General features: G+C 43.3%; 1 protein-coding gene and 1 pseudogene across 5 annotated transcripts in view; one reads left to right on the top strand and one right to left on the bottom strand.

Moving 5' to 3' along the window:
* The window catches only part of PTPDC1 (protein tyrosine phosphatase domain containing 1), an 82,477-nt gene that overhangs the window by 11,433 nt on the left and 55,894 nt on the right, over positions 1–15,150 (bottom strand). Inside the window, exons 1-6 of one of the 5 annotated variants that reach the window (XM_058672543.1) lie at positions 10,043–10,332; positions 8,339–8,402; positions 7,729–7,900; positions 5,522–5,602; positions 5,193–5,311; positions 3,647–3,784 (exon numbers count right to left, since the gene is read on the bottom strand). In XM_058672543.1, coding sequence (XP_058528526.1) covers positions 3,647–3,784; positions 5,193–5,311; positions 5,522–5,602; positions 7,729–7,900; positions 8,339–8,402; positions 10,043–10,222 — 754 coding nt within the window. In that variant the 5' untranslated portion in view covers positions 10,223–10,332. Of the gene's footprint in view, positions 1–3,646; positions 3,785–5,192; positions 5,312–5,521; positions 5,603–7,728; positions 7,901–8,338; positions 8,502–10,042; positions 10,333–15,150 lie in introns of those variants that run through there. The other 4 variants (XM_058672542.1, XM_058672545.1, XM_058672546.1 and 1 more) reach the window with 4 other exon arrangements.
* Positions 13,743–13,876, top strand: LOC131481986 (U2 spliceosomal RNA; annotated as a pseudogene).

Below are 15,150 nucleotides of genomic sequence, written 5' to 3' on the forward strand. Positions count from 1 at the left end.
TATGTTTGGAACTTCCCACCCCAGCCAACTTCACCATCAGTGGCCAGTACACTTGAGGTTAGCACTCATAAGCTGCTCTTCTTCCTGATAATTCTGTGTCTATAATTATCTGTGTTTTTCTCCATGCTGTTATGTAAAGCTCTTTCCTGTTAAGTATGTGACATTAAGAAAGCCAGCCTTAACAGTGTAATCATGTACTGCTATGAGTTAATATCTAATTAAAGCACATAAGTAATGAAAATACAATCACTTCATCCAAATGTAAAAGTCAACTACTAAAAAACTAAACGGCAAATCAAAAAGGATCCCTGTGTGATTTGCAAGATGTGGAACACCTTGCTACATTCTGACAACCAGTTCATGGTTGGGCACAATGTATTTCCTTCCCAGGTCCTGGCAGATCTTCCATCCTGCAGAACTATTTACAGGTAATGCCCAGAAGCACTGAAATTCCAGCTCCAGCCTAAGAGCTCACAATCCTGAGCAGAGCTGTGCGCCCAGGCAAGAAGCAGAACCCCCTTGGTAGGTGCCCAGGTATACCAAGGACGGACTTGAACTGCAGGTGTTTGGATGGACTGGCCTATAGGACAGGAGGATTTCATTTCTAAGGCCCCCAGACCCGCAGTGTAATGAGTATCTGTTGAATTTTTAAGTAAAAACCAACGATTTTTATATAGAATTCTAGGCACAGATAAGACTCTTTCACAAACAAAATCCTTACACTTCCCAAAGTAAAAAGCATTTGGGCTTTGGAGTTAGATAGTGTTGGGTTTCAGTCTTGGTGTTGTCACCTCCTAAATTTGGCAAATTTAAGTTTCTTCTACTCATTCAGTTGCTGAAGATTTGAAAAAGATTAAAAATGTAAGGTGTTCCAAACATAATATTTGTAATAATGGCTGCTATTTTCATTATCATTTTGGCTAAGCGAAGTCATTTCAAATATACTAACGCAGGGTTGGTTTAGTTCCACAACAGGTTGCCACCAGACACACTGGCATCCCCTGTGGATGCTGGTTCGAATCCTGGCTGCTCCACTTACACTCCAGCTCCCTGCTGATACAGCTGGCAGAGCAGTAGGGGAGAGCCCACATTTTGTGCCTCTGCACTCATGTGGGAGATCCAGAGGATGTTCCTGGCTCTCAGTTTCAGTCTCACCCAGCTCCTACTGTTGCAGCCACTTGGGGGAGTGAATGGAACCCATGGATGGAAGGTCTCTCTCTGCCTCCCTGTAACCGTTCTTTTCAAATAAATACAGATGAATCTTCAAAAATACATACTAATGCATTAAAATGAGGTACTGACTATAGATTTAAAATGTTCCTGTTTGCGATTCTATATTTGATCCTGCTAGAATGTGCTGTCTCAGTTACTCAACTCTCAGGTATTTGGATTTGTGTCTGTGTTACCCTGGAATCAGCAATACGCTGGCCTACCCTAATCAAATATCACAGTTACTAACATTCCCAGTTATTCCAAGTGTGTACTGTGTACATCATTTTAATGTGACATTTTCTGTGACTTTCTTCTATGAAGGGATGACCTCCCGATTAGTAGAAAAATTCCCATTTGTGTGATTTGAACTAGCTGGAGCTTTGTCTATAATTTATTTTGAGAAATCAAGATGCCACATTTATTCCCAAAATATCAAGATTTTCTGGGTTTAGATACTTGAAATAATAAAGTTGAAGACATTTTAAGCATATAAGTAATAAAATACCATGGAAATATTAGCAACCAGCATTTCGCTTAATGTTAATTTCAGCTATGAGATGTAAAGAATTAATCACCAGAATATGGTAGATTAGCATAGTTGCCATATATTACAAAACACATTATTTTCTGCATGCATGCAAATTAATGTAATAAGTATGAAAGTAAAAGTTTGTGAGGCAGTATTTTTACTTCTGTTTCTGGTTTTTTTTCTCTCACTTTGCACTGAGCATTTTTTTAATGCTGCTGCCTGTGTATGTGCCATATTCTTTATCAAACTCAATCTTTGGCATTTTTCAGAGGCCCTGTAGACTTAAGGTTTATCCACAGAAAAGCAAGTATGAGATGAGCTAAGAAATCTGAAGGAACAGTTAAGTTATAAAAGACAAAGTACAGTTATATTTAGTTATATTATACATGATATACACATGTATGAGACTAATCCTGTGATAGATATGAATATTCAGTAAGCTGTAATAGTCCTCATGAATGTTAACAATGCTTAAATTCCCAGCTCTGGATGTGTATACCTTTATAAAAATGGAACTGTATGTTTACTCTAAGGCTTGCTGGACCTCGTGCAGCCACTGGATGCTCTCCAATGATTCAATCTGTTTTTGTGGGCGTGATTTCACGTCCCCATGTCCCTGCATGAATTCAATTTAATCTGTCCTTCTTTTATTTGCTTATTCTTGTTTCCCCCTTAGAGATAAGGCTTATGCTAAAATTCTTTTACATAGCACCCTGTTTCATCCAGAGGCAAGGAAATTGTACGCTCGGTAAATCTCATTCTGCACAGTTTAGATATCGAACTCTTCTAATATTTTGAAGTAAATCTGAATGATACATCTTTTGTTGTTTTTCTTTTAATCCCATATGCTGTCATTACACAACAACACAACAATTGAAACAGACAGCTCTGAATGTCATTTCTAGCTTTCTACTAGAACTTTTTGGGTATTTTTCATAAATAAATAAATAGAGGTATTGACTCCCCTTTTTAAACAATAAGATAAGAAAATCAGTAATTTAGCTAGTTTTAGAAACCCATGATAGTTTTCAGTTCTAACTTGCTAAAAAAGTACTTTCACTATTGTTTTTCTTTTGCATTGTTTTTCCTCTCCCCACGGCAGACTGTACTCAAGGGGGTGCATACTGGAAGTGTAGTGGAAATTACTATGTTCATGGGTGGAAACAGAGAAGTATGTATGGACTCCCAACAAAATGACTGATAATCTGCATTGTTGGGAGTCACCTCAGTGGCAGCATGATGGACTTTCGAAAATTCACGAAAGACACCAGAGACTTTATGATGGACCGTATCAATCAGTGGACGACCTCATCCAGCAAAACTGGCAGCGATTCATAACTGGAGAACTATTAACACCACTCGAGCACATATCTCAGAGCATGCCCCACATCCGGGACTCGGAGTGGGCGGGAAACCGGGTGGGGCTTCTCCCTCAATATCCCCCTTTACCTCAGATACAAGATGGAAACAATGTGGACATAATAGTATTACCCACTTCCCTATCCCCCTGAACCTTTTTTTTTCTTTTTCTTTCTTTAACTGTAATTAACTATGTAAAGATTGTCAACAACACAATAAAATAGATTATAAAAAAAAAAGAAAAAGAAAATTCACGAAAGACAAAAGACTGGAGGGAAGAATGGTGGGGAGGGGAGGGAACTTACGGAGGGGGAGGGAGACCCCAGTGCCTATTAAACGGTGTCATAAAATGAACAAAAGATACTTTCACAAACATATGGTTACTGTAGCTACCTATTTAAGATGCTTCAAATATATTTACTCCTTCCATTTGACTCCAAGCTTTTGAAGGATTCTAAAAAGCACTGATCTTCAGTATTAAGAAACCTTGTTCATTATATGTTCAAATATACCCACAAACTAGTAAAACCAGTTCCTAGTATTTACCTGTTCGACCAAGCCCAGCGTGACAGTGGATGGCTACTTTTCCTTCCTGTAAGGCAAATGTCATCACCTTCACCATGTCTAAGATGGTGGTAAGAGAAGCTACACCGTAATCTTTCCATCCAAAATTGTAGAAATAAACTAGGCAATGAAAACAAAAAAAAAAAAGGAAAGCAATAAACACACAGGAAACACACTTGTGGCAAAGATATGTGGGCAAAGTAAGTGAATTCATGAAAGGCACAAAGCTAAAAGGTACACAGATCTCACTGGATCTACAGGACTAACAAAATAACTAATTTCTAGTTAAGTTTATGTTTAATATTTTTTTAAATATTTACTTATTTTCATTGGAAAGACAGATTTACAGAGAGAACGAGAGGGAGAAAGGGCTTCCCTCAGCTGATTCATTCCCCAAGTGGCTGCAACAGCCAGAGCGGAGCCGATAGAAAGCCAGGAGCCTCTTATGGGTCTCCCACGCGGGTGCAGGGTCCCAAAGCTTTGGGCCGTCCTCAACTGCTTTCCCAGGCCACAAGCAGGGAGCTGGATGGGAAGTGAGGCAGCTGGGACACAAACCGGCACCCATATGGGTTCCGGGTGTGTGTAAGACGAGGAGCTTAGCCACTAGGCTACCGCACCAGGCTTAGTTAATATTTCTTACAAAGAGCATTCTATGCTATTTCAGACATTTCCTGTTGAAATTAAGCCAGAAAGAATCACGGAAAACATAGATTTAGAAATTAATAAGGATCAATGAGTGCTGGTTGCTCCCTCTCCACTCCAGCTCCCTGCTAGTACTCCTGGGAAAGTAATGGAAGCTGGTTCAAGGTCTTGCATCCCTGCACTCTTGTGGCAGACCCAGAGGAAGCTCCTGGCTCTCATCTGGCCCAGCCTTGGCTGCTGAAGCCGTCTGGGGAGTGAACTAGCAGAGATCTCTCTCTCATCTTTCCCTCTCTTTCTGTAACTGACTTTCAAATCAATCAACCAGTCAATCTTCAAAAGAGGTTCCAAGAGTTTGCGCTCATCCTTTCTAGTCTGGTTTGAACGACAGACGTTGAGCACTCTTTCCAAAGATCTTGTGATAAGGAGGTCCTGGGGTTTTCCCAAGATTCCTCAGGTGCTTTGGGAGGCAGCAGAAGCACAACATGTGCAATCCTGATTGCCATCTCTAAGTGTGAGCTCTGGCGAGCCAGCATCTCTCTAAGCCTCCGTGGCCCTGTGTGTGAAACAGAAATAACCACATACATCACTAACTGCTCCACAGACTAAGCAAGAGAACAGCACCTGGTAAACTGCGGGCATCAGCTCGGTAGGGCCACTGCTACCCTAGGATCTCTTTCCAACAACTGTCTTCCAGGAAAAGAGGAACCTTGTACTTGACACAGAAATGCCAAATAACGGTAACATTATTTAGAGGCAAAGGTAGCTCATCTTCAGTCTTTATGAGTCCGTGCGATACAGTGAGTGCTTAAAACCTTAGAGAGCTAGGCAGACAATGTTCTCCGAGTGCTTTCTCAATAATTCTCAGAGAAGATGGGAAGGAGCTTACTGCCAGCCTCCATGAAGGCTTCCGGAAGGTATGTGAAGCCGCTTTCTTGCTCCAGAGAGTTCCCGCAGCTCGCATGCTCTCCTGGGCGCTGCAAGTTGATGATGGTTTTTATGCCATGGCTTAAAAGAAAAAGAGCAATTAGTTATCCTGGGTGCTAAAAAACAAATCCTTTTTGGTACTACCAACCATTACTGATTATTCTCAAAACTGTAACGTCCTTGTTGAAATAAGTAGCATCAAAATGAAAGCACTTTTCCACTTGGAGGCAAAAGCAATGAAAGAGACGGCATGCGACTTTCCCCCTACGGTGTGCGGGGAAGAGCACTCACCTGAGGAACTGCTCGATGATCTGATACTTCTGGAGGAGCTCAGAGGACGGCCGGGCCATGGCCAGGATGCTGTCAGTGACCCTGTAGGGGGAGGGGCTGGTGAGATGCACAGAACCTAGGATGCTCTAGCTGCAGCCATTGAAAAATTATTTTTCTAGGATTTCAGCAACTCCCCCAGCTTCCTCTGTCTCTGGAAAAGAGTTCAGGATGTTAAACTATTTATGGACTCTCAAGGGAACCTGGCAAACACGATGGTTTAGAAAGCTCAACTGTGGGGCTGCTGTTGTGCACAGTGTGTCAAGCTACCACCTGAGATGCTGGCGCTCCATAGGAGCAATGATGGTATACCTGGGAAAGTGGTGGAAGACGGCCCTAGACCTTGGGTTCCTGCCACCCACTTGGGAGACCAGGGTAAACTTCTTGGTTCCTGGCTTCGTCTTGGCTCAGCCCAGCCACTTGGGGAATGAATCAGCAGGTAGAAGGCTTTTCTTTCTCTGCCTTTCCTCCACGTGTAACTCTGTCTTTCAGATAAATAAAAATAAATGTTAAAAAGAAAAGAGGGTTTGGTCCAATGATCTAGTGGCTAAATCCCTCATCTCACAAGCATTAGGGTCCCATATGGCTGTTGGTTTATACCCAGGATGCTTTATTTGCAATCCAGCTCCCTGCTTGTGGACTGCGAAAGCAGTCGAGGATGGCCCAAAGTCTTGGCATCCTGCCCTCGCGTGGGAAACCCAGAAGAAGCTTTTGGCTCCTGGCTTTGGATCAGTTCAGCTCTGGTCACTGTGGGCACGTGGGGAGTGAATCAGCAGACAGAAGCTCTTTCTCTCTCTGTATCTCCTTCTCTCTGTAAAACTACCTTTGCAACAAAAATAAACAAATCTTTTAAAAAAAAAGCTCATCTGGTGGCAAAGGTAATAGCCTGTGTTAGTCATCTGCTGGCAGTGATCAAATGAAGAGGCCAACTAGGTACACTTCTCAACTCCTGGATCTCAGTTACTGCAGGGATTAAATGGGGAGAATACTGCTGCCTTCCACGGCGGATGTGAGAATTTAACACAGTGTAAGGCAAAGTGCTGCAAATACTGCTGATTCTGCTTTCCAGAAAATCAGCAAATTCGTTTTTCTGGATCTTCACCAGTAACATGGTTTTAACAACTCCTAGGAGTTTGATGAAGAAAGATAGTCACTTGAAAGTGGCTGGTACAGAGCCTGGCCTACAGCTGAAAGGCTGTCACTCTCGTTAGGCCTCTGGACTCCGGCCTCACTATTTGGTTCAGGTTTCCCATCAATGACCTGGAGAAAGAAACATATGGTCGTCTAGGGAAGTTGTGAGTTACTCTACTCAGAGGGAATGACAGGAACATTAGATTAGCATGGCACACTGTACAAGATGCCTCGCCCCTCGTCAAATTCAACATGGCCTGACCTGAAGGGCTTGGGACCCGAACAACAGTACTTATCCTAAGATGAGGAGGGATATAAAACGAAAGTAGCTGAGGTTAAGGAAAAAAGACTCATATGGTTTGGTCAACAATAAAGCAAAAATATTCATGTGATCTTGAAAAAAACATGACTAGAAATTTACCTAACTATGTCTCAGGAATAACGTTTGCTTCTTTATAACATTGGTGTAACAGTAAAGACCAGAGCATGATCTGTGAAGAGCAACAGTGACGGTAGATCCAAGACTATACCACTGTAGATGTATTCAGCAAGTCCAATATGAAACAGTACAGTGTCAAGTTAGATAAACTAATGAACATTTCCAACAAAAGCTGGCAACTTGTACAAAGGCAAACTGAAGCATCACAATGTGTAAAGACATGCTCTTTCATATAGAACGGAAGAATGATATAAAAGACTAAAGCGTACCTGAATGAAATTGGAAAACTCCTGGTATATCTCACAATTGTCTTTAACTTTTATCACAATTAACTTTTATCAAACAATTTCAAAAATTTTAGAGCTATTTAATTATATATTTAAGATATTTACACATATAATTTCATTTAATTATTGTTTTAATTTGGTTTGGTTATGTCCATTTTACAGACAAGAAAAACAGGGCTTAGTAGTCCAGGACCACACAGCTGGTCCAGGACAAAGTCAAGGATGGAGGACGGTCCTGTGTTTTTCAAGACCTGTCTGGCTTTTTGCACACTCCCCCTCCAGCTCACATGTGCGCCAGAGCACCACTCACTCACCAGGATGAGTAAACCCCCTTAATGGCTTGCTCCTGCTCGCTCCAGCGGGATGGGTTCTCATACTTGCACGCCCTGCCGCCACATGCCATGGAACACGCCATATGTCCAGGGATGACATGCCGCAAACGCTCTCCTACTTTCGTGTACTTTGGTGTTGGGCGTCCTGAATTTCCTAGAATATACAAGGAAGGGAAGATTCCAAATTCCACTCTCCAAACAGAATGGTGACATGGGAAACGGCTTCCATTTTATCTCAGGATTGCAGATGATGAGCCAGCAGTAAGTTCCCTCCATTGAATCTAATCAAAAACACTTTCCTTTTTGCCTACGTGTGTTATCAATTAACATCAGAAAATCTTTCACATATAATAATCTACACATTACACTGGTGGCAAGATTAAAACTACAAAAGAGATCTTGCAGAAAAGGATGAGAGTTTTGATTACATTTTATCTCATTTTACATATCCAATAAAATTCTCAGTATAACAGAGAGTAAAAAGTATAAGAGAATCACCTGTTAAAAAAAAAAATGACCACAGCCCGGTCCAATTCCCTTAGACTTATAGACATACAGATGTGATAAGGTAAAAGAAGAAACAAAGCTTTACTTTTTCTTTCCGGCAAAGTTGGGTTCCCTTCGGCACGGCTGACTGAAGACACAGCCACCATCACCTGCAGAGAGGAGGAGGAGAGCAGCTTGGTGGCAGAGCCAGAGCCCCTCCGGGCCTGCTGCAGTCGCACAACTGGGTCCGAGGTGGAGTGGCGGCGACCCTGTAAAAAGGCACTGAGGAAGTGTACGGCTGAGGGCCGCCGGGGCGCATCCTGCACCTGCATGGCGCTGGCGCCAGGAGACAGGAGCTGCAGGCAGGGAGAGTCAGCTCCAGCTGCTGAGCCAGGAAGCATGTGGAGACACGGGCATCGCTCTGTATGATCTAAGAGCCATTCAGGATAGGCTGACTCGTTTCCATAGTGACAAACAAAGAAAGTACTGATTCCCATTTAGATTGGAACAAGCAAAATCCTACACTCATGGATTGTGTTTTGGACAAACTGTTCAAATATAGGAACAAGTAACATGCATGTTAAGTAGATTAATCTCAAATCTTGACTAATTTATTGTTTCTTAACCAGACTTAAGAGTTTTGATACTCAAAGAATTATCTCCAACATAATACAATGAATTAAGAAAACAAATGTTTTCACGACACAATCACTGTCCTTTTTTTTTTATACACCTAGTAACAGGTTTACATTCTATTGTTTCTTTCAAAGCTATTCTCCAGATAGTTTGAAAAGATTCTTCCTACTCCTTTCTGGAAAAGAGTGGACAAAAAGTTAAATCTAATAAAGTGGGATAAGCTGGATACCCTAAAACATTGTTTATGAAAAGATCAGCTTTTCATAAACAAAGGCTCCATATATTTTCTTGCTGGAACAGCTGAAGAAGTACTTGGGCAGAACGAAGAGCGTCGTAGAGGTGATCTCGTATCAGAAGACATCTGATTCTGTGTTTTCACCTTCAGAACATGAACCCCGCTTCCTGACTCTGTTAGGCGATAGCCACTAGTTATGAGTATGAATCAGCAGGGGTAACCAGTCTCTCCAAAACTCCAGCACAATTTCCTGTCTTTTCTTGCTATGAGGCAAGCAAGCAGCAGCTTCCATAACGTCTTGGCAGAAGAATATGAAGAAAATGCACTGAGTATCACATTTTTAAAGGAACTGGATGAGGGGGAGTTTGCAAATTGAGTATAAAGGATATAAGGAAAACAGAAACTGCAACAAGTACCAATGCACTCATTGTCCGCCTCCTCCCTGGTTAATGTCAGGCTGCGCCCGCGCTCGCTCACTCTCCTCTACACAAATGGTATTTTAGTTGTGTGTGGATGGAAACAAAGTACTGCCATAGATAAAGCTCTTGACTGCTTTAACAATTACTAATGCTACAAAGGAAGCTTTTAAAATGCCACCTCCATATCCCCAACAATGTATACTCTTGTCAAATAAGGCAAAAACACAGAAGTCTAAGTGGGTGCACAAATTCCTCCTCCACGTGAAATACCATGCCCTTGATATTGGGTATACAGCAATGGAGGAAGTGTCCATTTGCTTTTTTTTTTTTCCTGTTTTTTTCTTAATGTCACCAATCCAGAAAGCTTTCCTGCCTGCAGGAATCCTTTGAGCGATATTCTAGGCCAGGCTGGCAGGACCTGAAGGATCCCATGGGAAGGGGAGTTGACAGAGGTCTGTGGTGAGGAAAGCATGGTGGTACCTGATGGCAAGGGCCCTAAAGGCTCCAACTAGGACATTACCTGTTGCTGTGCGGTGATGGGGGTCTCAGCTTTCCAGGCACGTCTCTGCACCTTTGAGAGGGCGGTGCCTGGACACTCCTGGAGATACAAAGATGGGACGCCCCTGCAGTGGCCTGACAAGGACTGTTGCCATACGGGTGAACTGCCATGGACAGTGCTGGAGCTGATGCCAGGACCCATTCACAAAGGAGCCCACGCAAAGGATGACAGCAGTTAGCTCCACAGGAGACCGAGGCAGTAAAAGCAGGAACAAGAAGGCACTGGTTGTGAGTGATGTCCATAGAACTGACAGGTAAGGATGTCACAGAGCAGAGTTCTAAGCAACTCCGCCCTGTACTGACAGATAAGATGTATTTGGACTAACCTAAGAAGGGGTGTTCTACATACTACCTGAGAATTAGGCTAACCTTAAATAAATACAGAGCTGAGGTGACACAGTTTTTAAAAGTCAGCCAGCTTGTGTCAGGGGTAAGGAAATAGTGTCCAGCACAGACAGGAATGTCTGTGGCACCTGGATATACACCTCAAATCCGGCTAGCACACGATAAAGTAGGACTTTGTCCACCTCTGGACACGAAAGGCACAGAGTCCTCCCGCTCCCCATGTCTGAAGAGCTCCTCCAAAATTAATGTTGCCTAAATGCCTAAATCACAGGACAACCATGCTAAATTAATTCATTAATAACTAAGACAGGGGCAGAGTCAGGATTCTGGTTTACTGCTCAATCACAATGGCTGAGGCTGGCAGCCAGGAACTCCAGCCAGGTCTCCCATAAGCATGGCCAGAGTCCAGCTACTTGAGCCACCACTGCTGTCACCATGGGGTGTGCATTAGCAGAAAGCTGGAATCAAAAGCTGGAGCTGGGAACCCGACTTGGGACAGGAGTCGTAACCAGTGTCTTAGTAACCATGACGTCAAACACCCACACCTACAATTAAGTTTTTTAAAGCTGGTTTTTATTTGTGCCATTAAAAAGCTTTACAATAGGAAAATGTGACTTCGGTCCCACCAAAAGCTTGACTGATTTCCCCTCTTGTCCTTGTCGATATACTTATGAACTTTTTACACATTGGTAATCAAATTGCAAGTAGAATCTTCCTTTTCCCCATCAGTATTTTTCCCATTCTCTTTTGTCTTTTCATGATTTTCATTTAATAGAAGAACAACAATTAGCCCACAAGAAGCTAACATATCCTAACTTACCTACTCATTTCTTAGCTGTGAACATTTAGACTACTATTAATCTTTTTATTTAACAATAAGACACTGGAGGCCAGCACTGGATGAAGTAGGCTAAGTAGCTTCTTACTACACTGGCTGTCCACATTGGAGCACCGCTGGGCTTCCCTGGTAACATTCCTGACAAGACAGTGGCAGAGGATCCAACCATGCAGAACAGCACTGAGCTCCTTCCTGGCTGCTGGCTTCAACAAAGCCAACTCTGGCTGCTGTAGTAATCTGGGGAATGAACCAGTGGACGGAACAACTATCTGCCTTTTAAATAAACAAAAGCTTAAAAAAAAAAAAAACAACGAGGGCGGTAGCCTAGCTTAGTGGCTCAGGTCCTCACCTTTCATGCACCAGGATCCCAGATGGTCACCAGTTCTAATCCCGGCAGCCCTGCTTCCCATCCAGTTCCCTGCTTGTGGCCTGGGAAATCAGCTGAAGATGGCACAAAGCCTTGGGACCCTGCACTGCATGGGACACCTGGAAGAGGTTCCTGGCTTCTGGCTTAGGATCGGTTCAGCTCTGGCCATTGCAACCACTTGAGGGGTAAATCGACATACGGAAAATCTTCCTCTCTGTATATCTGACTCTCTAATAATAAAGAAATAAATCTTTAAAAAATGAAAAGATGCTAACCATTTTAAGGGCTATGGTCGTTTTTACATTTCTACTTCAGTAAATTACTAGGCTTGCTAGGACTAGTGAACATAATTAATTTTCAAAGATTATGTTTTCATTTAGTTGAATTTGCATGTTTTTAAAAACCCAGCATAAAGAACTGGACAGAAGGAACACTGTGAGCATTATAACACAGGTGTTTGCTGGTGTCAGAGAGGAAAAGAGCGTTAAAACAGGGATAAAAGGATGCCAATGCTGGTGAATTTTGTGCAAAACTATTTCTTTGCTCACGAAAATCTTGCCACTTCCATCATTTGCTGCCTGCCAAGCATACATTTATTCCATGTTGACCTCCCTCCCTCCAAAAAAAAAATCTGTTAAGGAATTATTTTCTAATTCTTTGTTAGAATAAAAGATTTTATACTTGTTCCACACTGGTATTTTAAGTTATTCACTTCAAAAAGTACTTTTATTAACGCTGTGTGTTAACTGGTTAGTTATATATGCCCACATGCAGTTTCAACACATCTGTACAAAAACATGTTATATCACTTATAAGTCAATTAAAAAGTTTTACTTTGCAATGAATTACAAACTACCAAAGATGAACTGTTAATGCTCTTAGAAGTAATATTATTTTTATTCAAATTCATCAAGAAGAAGAAGAAAACAGAAGCCTTATCTGTGAATAAACAAATAAGAGCAGCAATGGATGTTTGACCTGGTGGTAAAATACTTGCATCCCACTGGCCAGTTTCCAAGATAAACAATAAAACAGAACCAAATTCAAGTTAATATGTAAGAATCCAAATGAAACACTTACTGAAGATATGAGATTACCCATTCATAATAAGTACCGTAAACACAGCTAGTAAGTCCACCGGAATGTAATTCAGTGTTTCTGCTTTTCATTTGTAGAACTGGGTTGTCCAAATAAAGAATTCCTAAGCAGACATGGAATATCACAAAATGGGTAATTTCTTTCTAAATTCATGACTCCAGAAAGGGCTATTACTGCCTATTCAGATACACACACACAACAGACGCAAGTATTCAGTGGAAGTAGGGTCTACTGCTGGCATTCTGAAGCCTACAAGAAGCCAGTTCTGGAACTTGGTTATAATCATAGTTTCTTGTTTTCATGTTACTTTAGTCACAGGAGGCTCGCTTCTCTCAAAGCAATTAGTTATGTCACTGTTGGACAGCTCAACTTGATTCCTAATGTTGGGTCAAAATCCATTTCTCTACACATATTGGTTCTAGCTTCTCCCACTGAAAATAAAAATTAAAGCATTTTTTGACTTAAAAGTTGCCAAAAAATTTGGTAGAACTTCTCCAAGAATGTTCCTTATTTGAACTCAATCTTTCCTGTGGGGGACGGGGGGAATGTGCTTAAACGGCAGGAAGGAAAGGGTGAGGGTGAGAATGAAGGTGAGGGCAAGGGCAAAAACAGGTGTGAGAGTGATCTTATCCACTGGTGTAACCCCTAAGTGCTTGCAGTGGCAGCAGCTGGGCCAGGCCAAAGCTGGGAATTTGATGCAGGCCTCTCACACAAGTGGCAGGAACCAAACATGAGAGCTATTACCTACTGCTTCCTGGGTGCATATTAACAGACAACTCTTAGAATCAGAAGCAGAATTAAGACCCAAACCCAGCACTCTGTTAAGGGATGTGGTTGTCTTTCATATGAAATGCCTGTTCAAATCATTTGCCCATTTTTTTTTTTGCTGTTTTTTTTTTCTGATTCTTGAGTTTTAGGCAGTATATCTGTTACACATCAATCCCCTATTAATATATGATTTGCAAATAATTTTTCCCATTCTGTATGCTACCCTGTCATTCTATTGACAGCATCATCGCTTCTCGGCCTTTTGGCTAAGCTCAAGTGTAGTATCTATTGACAGCATCCTTTGATACAGCTAAGTTTTAAATTTTGATAAAGTCCAATTTATTTATTCTTTTTAATATCACACGTGCTTGGTATCACATTCTAGAAGTCACTGCCAAATTCAGTAAAATGAAGCTAAGCCCCCTATGTTTTCTTCTCAAGAGTTCAAACTGGGGAGAGGACGTCTAGCTCGGATCCCGAACCCAGTCCGCCATGTGCCCATGGCTCATGGCGGGCTGGGCCCGGACATGCCTGGGTGCGGCCTGCTTCCTTCTGGGGTGAGTACGCCGAGGGGGGAGGCCTCCGTGACTGGGCATGTCCGGGACCCACCCAACACCCTCATTGGGTGGTGGGTGAACGGGATTGGGGAGGGGCGCAACCTCGGGCCTGCAGGATTTAACTTCCGGCTGCCAGAGGCGAGCCGAGGGCTGCGGGAGAGGACGTCTAGCTCGGATCCCGAACCCAGTCCGCCATGTGCCCATGGCTCATGGCGGGCTGGGCCCGGACATGCCTGGGTGCGGCCTGCTTCCTTCTGGGGTGAGTACGCCGAGGGGGGAGGCCTCCGTGACTGGGCATGTCCGGGACCCACCCAACACCCTCATTGGGTGGTGGGTGAACGGGATTGGGGAGGGGCGCAACCTCGGGCCTGCAGGATTTAACTTCCGGCTGCCAGAGGCGAGCCGAGGGCTGCGGGAGAGGACGTCTAGCTCGGATCCCGAACCCAGTCCGCCATGTGCCCATGGCTCATGGCGGGCTGGGCCCGGGCTGGCCGCCCGGCCGGGGAGCTCTGGGGTATTGGACATCTGAATCGCTGCTGAGATAGCTCTAGAGTGACCCCACTGTTTCTGGGATCTGAGTCAATCCTAAAGATTCCCAATGCCAGTAACTCTTCCTTTGAAGAACTTCCAATCCCTTAACAATGCTGAGCTTTGAACACCTATCAAGTAAAAGATAAGCTCCGGCTTGTGTAGCAGGCTGGCACCTAATGGTCCTCGGAGCAACCACGTGCAGGTGTGTGATTTACAGCTAGGAACGGTCCCAATCTGGGAAGCCACAGCTGGGATGAGGTTCCCACCAAGGGGTGTATGTGCTGGAATGGGGGCTGCATTCTATCTAGGAAACAGTTGCAGTCACCCGAGGCACTAGTGTGGGCTGGGATTGGATGCACCAGGCCGGTTCAGATCCCAGCACCATCTGGTGTTATGGAGAAACAGGGTAGATGTGGGACTGACTAGGCTGGGTCTCAATCCCCTTCTGAGCCATGTGTGAGCTGTATGTGGGTATGGACGAGCCATGGCTGGGCTGAAACATCCAACAACAAGAGTCAGAATGGGGTGAAAGCCAGCCAGGAAAAGCCACTGTTCCTGCTAAGACA

Source organism: Ochotona princeps, chromosome 14 (genome assembly GCF_030435755.1).
Source record: "Ochotona princeps isolate mOchPri1 chromosome 14, mOchPri1.hap1, whole genome shotgun sequence".
NCBI lineage: Eukaryota > Metazoa > Chordata > Mammalia > Lagomorpha > Ochotonidae > Ochotona > Ochotona princeps.